The 18,614-nt window shown below is 36.1% G+C and overlaps 1 protein-coding gene across 1 annotated transcript in view; it reads left to right on the plus strand.

Moving 5' to 3' along the window:
- Nucleotides 1-18,614, plus strand: part of LOC108686028 (homeobox protein prophet of Pit-1-like) — a 22,786-nt gene extending 4,172 nt beyond the window's left edge. The window contains exons 2-6 of the mRNA XM_018191070.1: nucleotides 2,383-2,510; nucleotides 2,746-2,853; nucleotides 12,421-12,603; nucleotides 16,175-16,274; nucleotides 18,369-18,614. Coding sequence (XP_018046559.1) covers nucleotides 2,383-2,510; nucleotides 2,746-2,853; nucleotides 12,421-12,603; nucleotides 16,175-16,274; nucleotides 18,369-18,475 — 626 coding nt within the window. The 3' untranslated portion in view covers nucleotides 18,476-18,614. The remainder of the gene's footprint in view (nucleotides 1-2,382; nucleotides 2,511-2,745; nucleotides 2,854-12,420; nucleotides 12,604-16,174; nucleotides 16,275-18,368) is intronic.

Below are 18,614 nucleotides of genomic sequence, written 5' to 3' on the forward strand. Positions count from 1 at the left end.
TCAAGCTCTAATTATATTTTATTCAATATTATTTTATTCACAATATTAATGTCACAACGAGAAATAACTATTATGTTTTTCACAGTAACAATAATCTCGTGATTGTAATAATATCTATTGTTCTTTTGATAAACGTTTATATTTCGTTTTTATAGCATACTCGTTTTAACAAACATAGTTTGCAAGGGTATGATTTTTGAGCAAATTTTTACGTCAAAGACGCAAAACTGACAACCGAAAATTGCCTATTTTCTGCAATCGCGAAAACTCCATAATTGCATAAAAACGGATTCGCATCCGGATATATTGAAACAGCAATACGCAAATATATTTCGCGAATCTAAATTTACGGTCCAATAATGAACTATTTGATTCTTTATATTAAATTAACAAAATCAATATTTATGAGATCGTATCGATAATAGTTGAAGAACGTTTGTATTTTATATTATTTGTTAAATATATTACTTATTAAAGTATTTTATATGATATTACGGGGGAGATATGCAAAAGAATAGAGAGAAACATCATTGCCCTAAAGGTTGATACCCCCATTGTCATACACCGTAGATTAATGGGAAAAATTAATTTCGACATCATAAAGATCGCGAAAAACACTTTTTTACCGATACCTTTTATGAGACATTAATTTTATTTCGTATCATTTATGAAAATCTCGTTTCAATCTGTACCCGTGCGAAAAAATTAGGATGAGCTTTTGATTGCGTTAAAACGGGATATAATTTTAATGGAACAAAGTAATTCCAGTTCGCGTTATCATAACTTTCAGAATTTAATTACGTATTATGTATCATCGAATACTTAGTAAAGTTCGTCTCTTATTACTTTTACTTTTTTTTATTTTCTTGCATTGTGTCGAATAAAGCTGGAAAAAAGTTTTCGAGATTCTGTTTTTCATCTATTATATTGCAAAATATATAAAAAATCCCATATATTTTCAAGGTTATATTGATAATATTGATACTTAAAGTAGCTCTAAAAAATTAACATCTTAGAGTAATCCTTGACTAAAAAAAAAAAAATAGTACAAACAACAAGAAAAAACCATCATATACAATATCGTAAAGTACGGGGGGATAGCCGAAGAAGCGGGTCGCACGGGGCCCTTCGCCTTCTTCGCTGAACTTGACCGAGTTTCCCCGTTCATCGGGTAACCGGGCAAGGTATGTAAAGTGGACAGCATTCATCCTTGAACATTGAATCAGCATGTAACATGATTAGGTCATTAACGCCCTAACCAAGTTAGCATAGTGCGAGGGACTTCGCTCGCCACGCTTACCCTGGGTCGGTGCGACCTGGTAGGTATCTACGTTCGTTCATAAAGCCGGCGCCGCGACGCCGCGCCGCGCCGCGCCGCTCCGCACCGCGCGAACGACCAAGACGACGATGACGACGACGACAACGACGGTGGTGGTGGCGGTGGCGACAACGACGGCGACGGACTTCTCGCGTCGAAGGTTGAAAGTTCGGCAGATCGCGCCTTCCATGGAATATCGAATTTTGCCGGCAATGAAAGGAGATATGGAAAATCGAGTTTCAGTTGTTCCGATACCGTTTCGGCGCTATTCTTGACTCCTTCTTACGGACAGACAATATGAGTCGATCTTTTTTCACATATAAAAGACGTTTACACCTAAGCGCCGTTAACGGAGTTTGTTTATTACGTTGGAACCTAGGAAAATGTCAGATAATTTGATTTGGCCGAGAAAAAAAAGTTCTGCTCTCTCATGTCGGTATCATTGCACTTTCGGAGGGGGGGGGGGGCACTTTTCGCGAATTACATCAGGTTTGTTTACGAATTCGTAAATCTTCGAGAATTCTTTTTATTTCAATAAAATGTAATGGTAATGGATTAAAAAGGAAGAATTTAGATTACTCTTTCAGGCTAAAACGATCACTTTTTGTATTATGAGTGATCAAGATGAATATGATTTAGAGAAGTTTTTTTTTACAATATGAATGAAATTACATAAAACTTAACACGTTGTTATTACGGTATCTAATCGACATGCAATTTTGCTACTCAATATATTATTTGACCCGCCACTAATATGCCATTAAAATAATTTCAAGCGCAATCGGTGGATAATTTAATTCGTGAAATGCGCGAAGTAATTACACACTCGTGCAAAATACAATTGTGCAATTCAATGTTAATGAAGTTGAAATTTATCTGACATCATCGACATATAGACATTATCGCAGTTTAATGTAAAGCAAATACGATGATGTACAGTAGATCTCTTAAGTTTTTTATTGTTTTTTTTTTTTTAACAAATAGCCTTTTAAAGAGACAGTTGGATAATAAATTTATCGGATGGTTTCATTAAAAATGTTAAACTCGCTTTCCCTCTTTTCCAGGAGCTGAAGGTGCTTTCAAGAAGTTAAAGCCTGACCCTTGCGCCTCCAGTCCTCACATTGGTCACACACCTACCACAGCTAGCTGTCCAACACCTGCCCGACGGCGACACAGGACTACCTTCACTCAGGTTGGTACAGAAATATTGCAAAATTTCTATCTTTTTAATGAATTTTATGAATAATGTCTTTCTCGATATCTTTTCATTTTAAAAACTTATCCGTTTCCCGAAAAGCCTTCATATTTTGTATGATTCTTTGATTGATAACGGCATTTTGATTACCTCCAATCTTTCGTACCACGTCCAAATTTCCTGCTGGGTAGTTCAAATAGGCCTTTACCACGGTTTTCCAATTGTTTCGCAGGAGCAGCTGGCAGAATTGGAATCGGCGTTTGCAAAATCTCATTATCCGGACATATACTGCAGAGAGGAATTGGCGAGGACCACCAAATTGAACGAGGCCAGAATTCAGGTGAGTGTTCTGCTAAGAGAAAAACAAACTGCTCTTTCTCTTGTTTCTAGCGTTTCTAATGAAAGGTATCCTCTAATTAAATTAGTAATGGACAATATCGTCTCACTCGAATGTATTTTATAAGAAAATCTAAACCTAGCGGTGATTCTTTTTACATAAAAATTTCAATAAATTCAATGACACGACAAGTTATTATAAATTTTAGTACATTATCATTAACGAAATTTTTGGATATTGCATTTGTTATGTAATGCGCTCGTATAAAGAATAAATTTTTAACATTTTGCCACGAGAATTGGGTTTGGACGCTCGCCGAAAAATTTACAGACATACTTATCTGCTGACTATCTTTATGACTATGACTCACTATATAATTGAATCAAAGACGCATGTGGGGTGACGAAATGAAATTACGAGCGCAAATGTCGGTCCAAGACACCCTATATTCTTTGAGGGTCGTGGAATTGATCAGAAGGGATGAAAAGATTTTTCAATATACTACTCGATATATATCAAAGAATTTACGCAAAGTGAATGATAAAGTTTAGCGATATTCCTAGTTTTAATTGAGACAAGAAATATATTTTGAATTCTATTATATTTATATAATATTTATTTTTATATGAGAAGAAAGGAGGTTACGTATCACGGGAAATTATGGCATTCAAATTTTTAATTTCTTCGACATAGAAAACGCAAATTCTACGACAGTAGTGCGGTTTGTGATGACATTAAGGATGGAGGATTTGGTAATGCGGTAGAAAGGGTCGTCGGGGAGGATGGACGGGATGCAAGATAGAAAGAGAGAAAGAGAGGAGGGAGGAGAGAGAGAGAAAGAGAGTAGAACGATCCAGTCGGAGACTGGTTCGCGTATACCGAGGCCCCGATTCCGAGCCGAGCGGTACATATTAAAACAGTCGCCGGTGCGTTGCGCTCTTTTGATATATAATGCAGCGGGGTGTTGTTTGAGTTAAAAGCCCGGGAACCGCCGCGACTTAACCCTGTTAAACTGCGATGCCAAGTAAAACGCGGTTTGCGCTCGTCGCTCGCCGGTTATAACCGATGCACAAAGTGTTCGCCGCCGAGGGCCGTGCGCCCGCGAGGAGCCGCGCAGCCCGCGCGTCGGAGTGGTCCTGTGCTCGTTTCGACCTCAAACGCGAGAAAGAGGGAAAGAGAGAGAGAGAGAGAGAGAGAGAGAGAGAGAGAGAGAGAGAGAGGAGGGATTTCGCAGTTTTAAATGTCATTTCCAGTCGCTGGTTTTCCGGCGCGCGGCTGCCCCAGAATCGGCCAATTATCTGTAACCTGCAAAGCGCGCGCCGTAATTAACGTTCGCGTCATCGCGAATTTGCGCGCGTTTCGACTGCTTTCGACGAACGACAGCTTTACCTCAAATGGTGAGTTTTCTCTCTCTCTCTCTCTCTCTCTCTTTCTCTCTCTCTCTCTCTCTCTGTCTCTCTGTCTCACGATGGCTTCATACCATTAGAAAACGTTCTCCTCAGTGGTGTCTTATCCCGTGATAAATTAACGTTTGCCATTCACTCCACTTACATTTGTTTCTGAAATTCACGATATTCTGCTAGCTATATAAATATCTGATATAAAACTGATATAAAACCTCGCTTAATTATATAAATAATAAATGCGTTTTGTTAATGATTATGTTAATGACTATCGATGCATTAAATATCTAAAAAGGCATTTAAAATGGATTGCGACTCGGTTGATCGCTTCGGTATAATGCTAGAGCGAAATTAGTTCTTCGGCCTTAATTAGTCCTGCGCGCATCGCAGAGTTAAAAATTTCCCCAAAATAGCGATCGGTTATTGTAAAATGGCGTTCGATTGTAATCCAATTCGGACACATCAATTTCGATACGAGGTAATATCGATGAACCGCAATACAAAGTACCTGATACTTTCCACGCGAAATTCGGAGAGATTTCCTCCTACTGATTCGTATACGTGGACGCAGAGGGCAAACGAAAATTTCGTCATCCCCTGGAGGAATCGAGGGGTCGGTTTAGGGTTTAGGAAGGTATCTATCGCAAGACAGGGGTTCTCAGTGGAAGAAAAAGGCAGGATGGCGGCAAGAAAAGAGGACCCTTGTCTCTCTCGTTCCCCTGATGTTCTTTCCAGAATCCCTCCCTCCCCTATCCACCATCAATCCCCGCGTCCCGGCGCCATCTCGCCATCGTCGCTCGTCTCGTAGTGGAAGGAATAGCAAGCCCGGCAAGCCTGAGACGTTTCAGATCTATCTAGGGTGGAGAAAATTCAATTTAAAATGGCGGCTCAGATATAATGGCAGCCTCCGGTACAGCGTCACCCAACCCCCTGCGCGCCCAACTCATCTCAACTTTGCCACCCTCGTTCGTCGTCTATTTCTCTCTCGTCCTCGCCTCCACGGCCCGTGTCGCTATCTTTGAGAAAACAGAATGCCGTGACTAGCGCGGTAGCTTTTAAAAGGACGGCTCTTCTATATCCAGCGATGTCGCTCGATTGGCGGCGCTCGCTAAAAAATACATTGATCCCGCGCCCCAGACGTGTGTTGCTACTCGTAACTTCTTTCGCGAGATATGCAGAGTTTGAACGACATGCAATCATAAACTTCTGAAATTGAAGATTCGATATTACTTGATTCTTGTCGAATTATTGTGACCGCAATAATAATAATAAATTATTCTTGAGATTATAATAATCTTAGGAATAATTATATAACTTCAACGACTTGTGCGACTTTGAACAACTGGGAAATATTTCTAAACAAGAATATATCCTGTAGAACCGCCTGATAAAGTTTAAGTTTCTATGCAGATCGGTCCCTAATAGTGACGCAAATTTGCTACGCGATTTGCAATTTCTCTAAATGCGCAAACGCGTATTAGTGCACGCTGAATGAGCGTTTTCCAGACGAAACACGGTACACCTTGCGCGGGATCGTTTCCGTCCATTTATGTCATTTCGAGTGAGGTTTGCAGGAAACTTGGTAGGAAGATGTAATGTGTTGCTTCGTGTGCTCACACACAGGCATGCAAATAAATTTAATAGGAGGATAAAGCAAAACTCAGTCGAAGTGAATGTTTTTCAGGATTGCTTGACAATTGCAAATGAAAATGGAGTAATTAGGATTGCGTTAAATTATTTTTCTAAATTTTTTTCTAAGATAGCAGAAACTTGCTTTTAATTTTTTTAAATAGATTTATTTTAACAGAATTCTCTTAATGAAAATATTTGAGAAGGCAGTAAACATATTAATTATATGTTGAAAAAAATGGCACAGTATCTTCCATCATTAAGACTATTGTTATAGTATTGTTGAGAGATCACGAAAGTATTTGTGACGATTATTATAATAATAATAAAAAATCGGGTAACACCCGATGGTAAGAGAATAATTCTCGAATCACCGCACAAGAAATCCCATTACGCCGAAGAAAAAGAAAGGAAAAGCCCGAGCTCCGCGATATTGAGTTAGCCGAGTTTTCATTCGACCTTTTTACTTCGATTCGACTTCCGATCGAAGCCTACCTACCAGTCGTTTTACGAAATCGTCTTTTTATTTGATAGGAAACAAGGAAATTTCTAGGAGTAGCAAATATAACTGACGAATACTACGTTTTTCAACTTTACTTTTCGCATTAGAACTATAATTTACGATTAAATAAAAATTATTAATTATTCTGAGATATTTAATTTTCGTTGAACTTATTAACGTATAGAGATAATTTCTCTATTATATTGATTTCTATAAAAGCAATAAAAAATGAATCAAATTCTTCAGTTTAAAGGTAAAAGAATTTAAATATATGGAAAATTATGAAATTATTTAGAATTTAATATAAAGATGAAAACGTAAAAAATAACATAGTTTTCTTAATTCTTTCTTTTTCCAATGCATTGCTAGTACTTTCTCAATTGCTTACAACTTTTTTATTAATAAAGATACATACATTTGTTTAGTATTATTGTGTTCATGAATATTTAATATTTCGATTAAAAAAAAAAATTTTACAATATATTCATTTTTATGAAAATTGTAAGCAATCGAATTGGGTTAAACCATATTCAGTATGTTCCCGTAGAAAAACATTTAATAGTTAATAATCCGTTCCTTCATACTTATACTTGACATAATTATACTTGAGATTATGCAATACGAAAAATCAATAGTAATTTTCAGAACTTTTGTTTCTGTATTGTACAATTTACTATATTTTAATGATCCGGTATGCTAATTTGTTGTGATAAGGATAGATTTATGATTCTATTGGTATGATGCTCAAATTGAATACTATTTGTAACGTTTCTCTAAAGAAGCCACAGTCCCAAGTGGTCGAATCTCATTGTCGGTTTTGGATTGCATAACTACGAATTCGATTGTTGTAGATAACTAGGCTTACAGCTTCCGAAATGAATGCGCAAGCAGTATATACTTATGTTACACAAGTATTACGCCCTTCTCATCTTTTTTTTTTGACGAAAAAGCCATTACCGGGAATGTATCCATTTTCCCGGGTTAGTATGTGGGTTAGCTATCAGAGTGCAGTATTCTCTCAGGCATACGGGAGGATAGTTTTCTCGGTCGCGGTCCTCAAAGTAGCAGACATTTTGAGCCGCGCACCCCCGTGGGACAGCCATCTCGCTCCTCCTCGTCCTCTTTCTCCCTATTCGGTCTATCTTTCTCTATGAGCGAACGTGGCGGGAGGAGAAGAGAGCGCGGTTATTGAATTACGAACTCTTAGCTTTCCAGTTCTTGCAGAGTGCGCGCCTTAAGGGACGCGGGCGCGCTCACTCGCGCGCGCAAGTATGTTCTCGAAAAGCTCTTCTAGGGAAGAAGCAAATAAAAGGAATCACCCTTTTAACGGATCTCTTCGGGCAACCTGTTCTATCCGCCCCGTAAATGCGTATGGTATGTACAGAGTGTACCAGCATTTGGCAGAAGCGCCATCGAAAATTTGGAATTGCTATCGACTTAACGAAGGCGAGGAATACTGAATAGAAATATAAAGCTCGAAATAAATTATTGAGATAAAATCTATTTTGAGGAATAAATATTGAACCAATATCTTTTGTTTTTTTTTTAAGTATCTCTGAAGTTTAATTTAATCCGGGAATAGTCACTTGAGATAATTTTATACCTTAGCGGCAAAAATGTGTATTGTTATTTAATATTGTTTAACATATTTTCTTTTTCATTCTTTACAAATCTTTAAATATGCAATTCCATTAAAAATCCACAATAAAAAATTATTACTAATTAAAATTTTTATTTTTTAGAAATGTCATAATAAATATTCAATATGCTTATTTCATTTAATATTTGTTTGGTTTCTACTTTTTTTTTTCAGAAAATTGTGATTAAATATTCACACATCTATAATATCTCTCTTAAATATTAATATACAATATGTTGTATATTAATAATAATATACAATATGTTGTTAATAATAGTGATTTTAATTGAGGTGTAAAAAAATACTCCGGATAACTTTTACATAAAAAAAAAAAGAAAAAAGGAAGTGAATATTCCTGGATTAAGCGAGAAATACATTATTTTCGAGAGCTTACAGTCGTTTCGCTGCACACAGCTAAAGGATTGTCAGTCAAAGGATCATATCAGTGTTTCGTCATTTTTACATTTATGACAACTGCAAATTTCAAACTGTCTGTCTAGTTTCTGTTAATTCTCGAACACTCTGTACGTACATACGTATATTTATGACTATTCACAACCGTAGTCTCGATTATAGTGAAGATGCGCTTCGTTTTAGATTTTAGGGAAACACGCGGTATCGGGTTAAACGAAGCGTAGACAATGTTATTTGCATACTCACGGCGAAAATACAAGCACGTACATGAAAAATTTCCCGGGGCGAATTACGTACGGAAATGGAGTTCTTACCACGAGTTTTCTGAAAACCGTTCTCGTGAAAATACGAAGTCCAAATAGCAATCAGTCATCGAGCTGTTCGCATTCAATAAATACGAAAATCTAAGTTTAATAAAATCTAATAGTTCAAACTAGGCACGATTTAATCATATATTTATCAGTTTTTTTTTTATAAATCGCTGTGAAATTATTTTATTTTATTTTGATTTAACCACAAAAAGAATGGGCTACTGTTATGTGTTTTTTGTGAGTAAGTATATAGTTCTGTAATTCTTTATCTTTATCTCGGTGAAATACGAGTACTTAACGCTCTTAAAAAAGCATCACATATGTTATTTGATATTGATACTATTTTCTAATTATGCACGTATTTATAATAGAGCTAGCCTCGGTTGGTATACACGGATGAAGGTAATGCCAGATTATTCGAAAGCCGGGCGTGTTTTATGCAATTGCAAATCGTCCCGCGGCGTGAATTCCAATGCGGATTGAGATTGATTATGCGACTTGCCTCGCACGTACCGCGATTTCCATACATGTGAGTTAGAACGATGCACGCTCGTCATATGAAAATGTTAATCAAGCCCTTTGTTAAGAGTCTTCAAATGTGCTAACACCTTCGAAATCGCATGTATGCCCTTTCCTCCTCTCCCTTTGCCCTGGTTGCTGCGAATATTTCTTTCGCTTTACTTGCAAATTTATGTAACGCTGTTAAAAAGAAATATCAAACTCGGTAAGTGCCTATAATTCTGCTGTAATCCACGGCCACTGAGCTTTTTAGCGATCCCTTTCGACGCGGAATTCAACTTCAGAATTAATATTCTGATTATTATCACATTTCGATAATCGCCCCGATTCTCTATAATATTCCATATCCGAACTGAGTTCTGTCTTTCTCAACTAAGTAATCCCGGATTCCAGCCAATTTCGCGACAAGAACTTAATCTAAATAAGACTCTATTACTCTGCTCAGCATATCTAGATATTTCTACTATAAAATTTTATTCATCGCAATCTTCTACGTAAAATTGTCAATCTTTGGTGATTAGAATGCGTTATTATACCATTTTTGTTCCCATGTCTCGCAATAATTTGTGAATGTACCTATATATGTGACGTAAAATTACTTGTCACATTTGCGACTTTTAATGTTACATCGAAACGTAAGCCTGAAAACGTGGTGCTCTTCATATTCACTCGATTAAATAATTAATTCGCGATTTACGTATATTTTTCAAAACAAGCATTCTATTTTGTCGTAATGTTTAATCGAAACTAACTCGCGTTGATTCCGCGATTTGCGATTCCACTCAATTCGAAGGCAAGAAGACAATCTAAATAAAATCTAATTGTAACTGTGCGAAATTACTTGTCTAATTTGTTCCGCTCTCAATATCGTACCTATACAGACCTATTTGTTATCCACCTAACAGTTTAATAAATTTATAATGGTATAAAGACCAGTTTTTCTATATGGTAAAATATAAAATATCTTAAAATATCTTAAAGTATCTTGCGTGCAATTGTATAAAATAAGTAACTTTCTTGCTAAATAAAATATTTCTTTTAATCTTTCTTTCGAAATTTACAAATTGACATTTGTACAAAAGATGTCAAGAGACATGATAATATATACGATCATTGACAGAAATAATTTCACTACTGACGAAATATTAATTTCTTGTGTAGGCGTTGATCTCTTCGGCGTGGGTTGACGCGAAATAGATGTTGACGTAAGTGACGACCTTTATCTGACAATGTCTGACGTTAATAAATTAGCATAAGAATTACTTTTAATTAAGTTAATTGTTTAAAATGATTATAAAATTCCTTTTTATGTTATATTTGCCGCGAGAAGTAAAGTTCTTATCGATTGACATGACGCGTTTGAAAGAGTGCTTAAAATAATTAAACATGTGTTTCTACAAAGTTTTCCCGAGATTAGAGATATTTGCCAACGAAATAATGAGAGAGATAATAACTTTCGTGGTAAAGTTTACGATGCGTTATTAAGTGAGCAGCAAATAGATTAAAAATAATAAATTAAAAAGATTAAAAAATAAGTGAAATTGTTAACTTCGATAAACAATAAACGAAGCAAGATGATCGTTTGCGACCTTATAATGAAAATCCGTTTCTTTTCTCTAATATATAGTGAATTTTTTTCTTCTTCGTACTCGGTTTTTAATACGAGAACATCGCTGCGGATATTTCACGAGGTACTCTTCGGAAGCGCCATGCTTCCACACAAAGAGTGATAGAGCCGGGAAGAGAGCGAAGTAGAAAGATACAGACAGCGCAGGAGAGAGAGAGAGAGAGAGAGAGAGAGAGAGAGAGAGAGAGAGAGAGAGAGAGAGAAATATGAAGAGTTTGAGAGAGAACGAACCCGTTCGAGCCACCCCGGTTCGTGTCACCCACTTCTGTGGCGATGAGAGAGGGTGTACAGTAGAAATGTCGATAAAACGTGTCGGCCAATGAGCGAGCCCGATGTGACGTCACCACCACGGCATCGGCCAATCGGGTGGCGCCGGTGACGTCACCGGTGAGGGTGGAAACAACCCCGACCCGGGACGAGAAGCCGCAGGCTTTTCTCTTTCTGGGGAGGAGGGGGGGACTGGAAAGAGGGGTCGGTTGGCAGGGCGGGGCGCGAGAGTGGAGATTGTCGGGGGTTACAGGAGGGACGGAGGAGGGAAAGAGAGAAGAGAACAGATGAGGGGAAGACCGAGGGGGAGTGAGGAAACGCGCGCCGGTGTGGATGCCGGGGTGAGTCGCCGGTGGCGGCTCAGGCAAGCCCCAATATGGGTTTACTAATCCCGCGAAACAATGGAAATTGCCCGATGCAAAATGGCGATAGGTAAACCGCCCCGGGTTGCTGGGTGAGGCCGGGGGGTAAACTTAGGATCCCATTCGGGTAAAAGAAAAAAAAAGAAGAGGGTGCTTTTCGGCCCAAGAGGTTTGTGTCCCTTCTTTGATCGACGAGAACCGTTAACTCGATGCTCTCAAATATTTCGTGTGTCTGTATTATACACCATTTTGTTAGCTTCTTGGTCGCCATTTTGTTACGAGCGAAAATAATTATTTTTACAAATGTTTCTGTATATCAAAAATTTTGCAGATTAATATATTTCGCGTAATAATATTTTTTAAAAGAAAATAAGACAGAATGATATATTTGAGATATTCTAGAACTAAAAAAGGAATGCGAGCTCTGTGAGCGCAAGATCGAAGAACTTTGATATGCTTCTATTCATTCCAATTCTGAACTATTTATATTGGCGAAGCTAAAAATATGCAGGAAGATTAATACATAGAATGCTATTTCAAAACTATTCTGTAAGCTCTAACTAAGCGATAGATGCTACAATTTGCATTGCGAAAGAATAAAAATGTAATTGTTCTCTTTCATAGATTGTTTGTGTTATATGAAATTGCATTGTCCTACCAGATACTAATATACTTAATTAAAATAGGATAATAATTAATGTTCAACCAAAGTTACATTGAATAATCGAAACAAGAATGATACAAACTTCGTTTGCACCATTAGTGCTTCGCAAACGATGTTGTATATCGCCCAGAGATCGAAATGATTATCTACATCGCAAATTATATCGCATCGCTTAAACATCGTTAATATGTATTGCATCGCGTTTGTTTATGCCATTTCGTCTGTCTTCGTAGGTTTGGTTCCAGAACAGAAGAGCGAAATACCGGAAGCAGGAGAAGCAGCTGCAGAAAGCTCTGACACCAATTCCCGCCTGCCAAGGTGCCATGATGAGGAATATCTATCCTGGTGCTAGCAGAGGTTATCAACCCTACCCCCATCCTCACAACAGCATAAATGGCATAAATCGTTATCCCCAGGTGAGGCTCCCTTACGACGCGCAGGACGCTTCTGAAATTTCATTATTATCGATACCCGCCGCTTTGCACGCTCACCAATGCACTCAGCGCGAAGACACGTCTCCGATAATGGCAAGTAAATAATATAAACAAGAATTACAATTATGTCATCCTCGAGGTGTACATACCTACTTGTTTCGCTACATAAATCTTCATATAAATGCGTGCAAACATATAAAACGTAAAAGAAAAACATTTTTTTTTAATTCGGGCACAAAAAGACGTTTCAAATACTTTGTTCGAATTTCGTGCATATTGGTCAACAATATTATTGTTTTTTTATATATTATCTACTATATTATTATATTATTTTCTAGAAAAATAGAGTAATAAAAAAATTACAATAAACTAATAGATCTTTTTGCAAAGTGACTCACTATCAATGCGCCATGTTTGATAGAAGCACAGCTATAGAATATCAGAAAATTAAAAGATTTCGGGACAATCATAGATTCAGTCATCGTTTCGAAGGTTTCACATATCGGGAATGAATTCGATGCGTTTCTCGTTAATGATTTTAACCGAGGTATTAAATTGGAGTGCACCTGAGCGTACGTCCGGCGCATCGCTATCGGTCGATATAGCTAAATTGCATTTCGGCTGATTAGTTGGGTCGGCCGGATTACCGAATGCCTACCTGCTTTAATTGAGCCGATAATTCAAGCGTGTTTCGGTTTCCCTCCGAAAAAAAGAAAGAGACTTATTATAGTTTATATTATAGTTATCCTTTTTTTTTCAACACTCAAGCTTGATCCATTAATAAATGGTTTGTTGAACGTCTAAGATTGCAATTCACAAAATTTTTCCAGCGAGTGTGTTTGTATGTTTTCTTGTTAAAGGTTTCAAATTCGTAATAACAATATGCTGAGTGAAATTAAATCGCATCTGAAGCAAAGAAAACTAATAATTATTCTATAATTAATAATTCTACAATTATCATTTAATAATTAATAAATAAAAGCAACGATGAAAAGCGTTAGATACAAGGAAAGAACGATTTCGTTTATCAATTAAAATTAAATATTACAACTCAGGCTCCAATAAATACAAATTCAGAAATTAAAGAAATTAAGAGAAGGCTCTATTCGAGCCAAGTGGATGTCCATGTGTTATTAAAAATTACATTCAATTCCTAATTTTAAAAATTAAATGTTTCAAATTAATGGGGTCATATTCCAATTAATGGGGTCATATTCAGTGATATAAAAATTCTTTTACAAATTGGAACTCCAATACATAAAATCGCTATACGATTTTTCTTCAAAATTTACATTCAATAGTCATTATATATTGAATTATAACATAATTGTAATCTTACATCTTATGCGTTGTAGATATGTTTAGATCTTCTATAGTCTCACGGAACAATATTCCTTCCCCAGTTATTAATCTGTGATGATCATAGAGTTGTGTGGCTGCTTTCTGTGCTAAAGATCTGGATTCAAATCCACCCAGGACATACATATTAGGTTTTATTTGATCGTCTCTCGGAAAACAATAGTAAACCACTGATAGTATCTTTGCCATAACAACCTCTTTTAAGGCCGTCCAGATACAACGTTAAAAATTGTAGGCCCCATGTTACATCAGAGGATATATGTACAAGAGGTCATCACGTCTTTGATCGATGTCTGAGAATCTTATATAAGACATAGCCATATAAAATAAATGTATACGTACATACATATCTAAAAGGCATAGAGGGTAAAGAAATAATCGAAGAATTATTTATTAAACTCCTAGGGGAAACAATGATTGTTCCCACTAGAAATTCTAGTGAGAAGTTCTGTGTCTTAGAAAAGGTTGTTATGACGAAGATACTCTCGATGATTTGCTATTGACTTCCGAGAGATTTTGACGATCAAATAAAATCTGATATGTATGTTCTAGCTAGATTTGAATCCAAATCTGATCCAACTTGTAATAATTCTAAAATTGTAGTTTTTATTGTATATTTATATCACTGAAAATGGCCACATTAAATACATTGAAATGTATGATTTTTAAAATTATGAATTGAATGTAATTTTTAAGAACATGACACAACTTGGCTTCGATAACCTTCTTTTAATTTCTTTAATTTCTGGTTTTGTTTATCTAAAAACTTACAGTTAAATACAGATCTGAAAATAAATTTGGTTTGAACTACAAAATAATATACAGGGTATTTGGAATTTAAATGTCAAATGTCTTTGAGAACGTATAGAAGATCAATAAAATTAAGAAAAAAAGTCATGTAGAGATATGTTCGTTTTTGCTTCGTTTTGAAGAAAATTGCAAAAAAGACAAAACATAGTTGTCTAGAACTCGCACTGCCTCTGAAGTATTATCGTGCTGAAATCGTGCATGAAACAATAATAATAATTCCGTTTTCAGATAAAAATTTTTTTATTTGTTTACATTTCTTCTGTAAATTCGTCAGTTACTCGTCAGAAGTTATTGAGTGAATTATTCCTTCAATATGTCGCGTTCTAACATTGAATGGTTTTCGTGTATAGCTTCTTCGACAAGAGGTCAACATTTTGAACAATATCTATATTAAGCAAGTGAATACATACAATGTGAATAAATAATAAGAAAGTACAAAAATAAAAACTACATTTTATCTTTTTTTGCTATTTTTTCCAAAACAAAATAAAAACGAGTATATCTGTACAGCACTTATTTTCTTAGTTTATCGATCCCCTACATGTTCCCAAAGTTTTGACATTTAAATTCCAAACATTCTGTACATATAGAACACTCAAACTGATTATTAAAATTTTTTTGTAGCATTGATCATCATACTTGAGTTTTCTATATAATTATTTTGATGATCCAATAAAATTATTCTTAGATCCAATTCATTTATCTAAATTTTCAGATACCCTACTAACAAACGCGTTCTTTTCGTGTAAAGTAAATTTTATCATCGCATAATTTTTTTTTATGATTTAGACGATCCTTTCATTCCTACCTTCGTCGGGAATTGTACTTAATAATCATGATATCACCGTAGAATCACGTAACACGTTGGAAAATTGATTACGACCAGGAAATAGATACCGCGACGCATTATTAATTTCCATCAGTTCCGAACGTATTACACGGTTAATTTTTATAATGAAACCACCCGTCGCATTCGATTTTGCGTTTGCCACCGTCGACAAGTGGAAACGTAAGAGTGGTTTCTAGCCGATAATTATGTTTCATACACGTTAATTACCACATTACTTTCCTCTCGTTGTTCCAACTCGGCCGCTCAAACCGCGCGGGTAACTCCGTAATCTCATTGATATATCGCGGAATCCATTTTCGCTCATTCGCTCATTTTACGCTTGCGGAAATTAATTACACGTGACATTAACACTGCATCTTCTTTCCCTCCTTCTCCTATTCCTTCTTAAACATGACAGATTTTATAGAATGCAATTAATATACTGACCGATTAAAAAAGATATCACGTATCGCAGGATGCGATAAATCGTGGTCAATCTCCAGAATCGCGGATTGGATTATCAATGTCGTTAATCGTGATGAATAAATGTTTCAGATGGGCACGACGTCTTATCCGAGCATGACTCAGCCGTTCTCCATGTCGCATTCAGCGTCGAATATGTCGGCCGTCACCGGCATGCGACAAGATGCAATGGGTAAGTCATAAATAATGCAACGCCAGCGCTTTGGGTGTGTGTAAAATGAGTACGGCGATGAATGGCTCGTGAGCGCGGTTGCGCTCTCATTTGGGTCAAGGATTATGCAAATGTCCTTAATCTCACAAATATTCTTGATATCCTCACGTTTGAATAACCGATTTCACTTTTTCGTGAGGTGTCAATTTTCACAAGGTTTCTCACATTGCGTTTCAAATGCGATCTCTAAAATTTGTTATCGTAATCTTTCTAGAATGAAAAGCCACCATAGTGGCTGAAACAATGCCATATTTTAACAATGCCAAGGAAATACAATGAATAATAAAACTTACTCAAGGAAAAGCTGTAAGATTAAAAAGATAGATTTCTAACCTATAAAAGTTAATAGCTGTGATATTTTAATGGCTTACTTATCTTTAAATTGAATTATGAAAATAGCCTTAATTAAAAATCTAATTTGAAAGATATATTACATTGCTCATGACAAGTAATAGCTAATTTTACTGGAAGAGTAAAATGAAAGGAAGTCAATTTATATAATGTATCTTATAATATTTAATCATTAAAATTTAAGAAAGAGCAATATTTTAATAAATTAATGTAATGTTTATTTAACAATTATAATATTTATAATTGTCAATACTATAATTTATAATATTATAATTGTTAAATAATTATATTTAACAAATTATGATATTTAATGAGAGAAATGTTGCTGTACTGAGAAAAATTTCTGATTGAAAATAAACGAATCAGAAGATTCCAATTTTGTTATCTAATTAGAATTATAATAGATCAACTAGAAAATTCTAATTTTTCCATTTTCAAGAATTATAGTTAAAGTAAGACTCCTTTTTCTATGTGCAATTTTCTAAATTTTAATTTTTTAAGTATAATGAAGTATAATGAAGTATATCATAAATAAACATTGACGTTAATTAACCTTCGCGTTAATTAACAATTATTACAATAATACTACAAAGTCCTACAATTGTGTTGATTGCACATACATATTTAAGTATTTTATATACATTTTGAATATTATTTTTCGACCATCGCGCACGTCATTTCCTCCCTCACGAGATCATGCGAACAATGGAATGAACATAAACTAATTTCTTTGGCCTCATTCTCTTGTCCAGTATCTCACGACGACTTTCTGCATCGTCTTCGGACGCTGACCCAGCGTTATCGAATGACTTCGCAAAAATCCGGAGCGGAAATGGCGCGAATCCGACGCTCGTGCACAAGAGCGAGAGAGCATCGCGCGTTCTCCCAGCCTCCAAGACGTTCTCTCCATTTCCGCCCCAGCGCCGTCTTACACCATTTCCGGCGCGAGATGGAATATCGCTTTTAAATCGAATCAAGACTATTCGCGAATTGCCTCGCCCGTCGGGGGTTGCACGGTGCAAGCAAGCGATTGCTGTACGAGTGTGCGGCCTCTCCGCGCTCGCAATCCCGTTGCCTCTCCTTAACGATTTAACGCCTCTCTCTTTAACGTCTTAATGCGATAGCAAATCGACCGATTAGCGGAGACTCGATAAAGCACCGCGGAAAGTCAGTTAAATCGAATCACTCCAGGATTCTTTCGGGATAGAAAAGAAATTCAGCTTCTCCGCGTCGAGTGACGTCCGACTTTGATTTATCGGGTTAGTAGTATCATGTGGATTCCTACCAATTAAAGTTAACGTTAATGATCTCATACTATTGAAAAACGGAAAGGACAGTTTTGCTAGTATCTAGAAATTTAGCTATATACAAATCCGAAAATAATCTTATTTGGACTATCAAAATAATTATGTAGGACGTTTAAACTAGTTGCTAATTTCATTTTTTTTTAATATTGTTATTAATGTTTGAACATTTTATATAAATTTTATATAAAATAAATTTAATAACCAATAAAATTATTTTCAGATTCGTATCTTCATATACTTTCAGAATATTTTTAGAATACTTCATATACTAAATGTTTAAATACTTCAATAGAACTGTTCTTTCTATGCATGTAACTCACAGATTGACTAAAGAGAGGGAGAATAGTTTATCAGGCGAATAGTTTGTTTAAAAATTCCGTCTTTTTTCCTGTTTCAGGAATGTCAGCGGAGGACGAGTGGTACAACAAGAGCATCTCAGCCCTGAGAATGAACACAGCCCACCACCCGAATCTGGCCGCACCAATGTTACAATATCAGACATAATTGTAAACGGAGGCGAGAGGGCAACTCGAGGGTCTCGTTAGGAATCCGATGACGTATCTATGATCAAGTCGATCGATGGAAGAAAAAAAACCGAGAGCAAAATGACGAACCCGACGGAGCCCTATCGACGTTTTGCCGT

Source organism: Atta colombica, unplaced genomic scaffold (genome assembly GCF_001594045.1).
Source record: "Atta colombica isolate Treedump-2 unplaced genomic scaffold, Acol1.0 scaffold163, whole genome shotgun sequence".
In the NCBI taxonomy this organism is placed as follows: domain Eukaryota; kingdom Metazoa; phylum Arthropoda; class Insecta; order Hymenoptera; family Formicidae; genus Atta; species Atta colombica.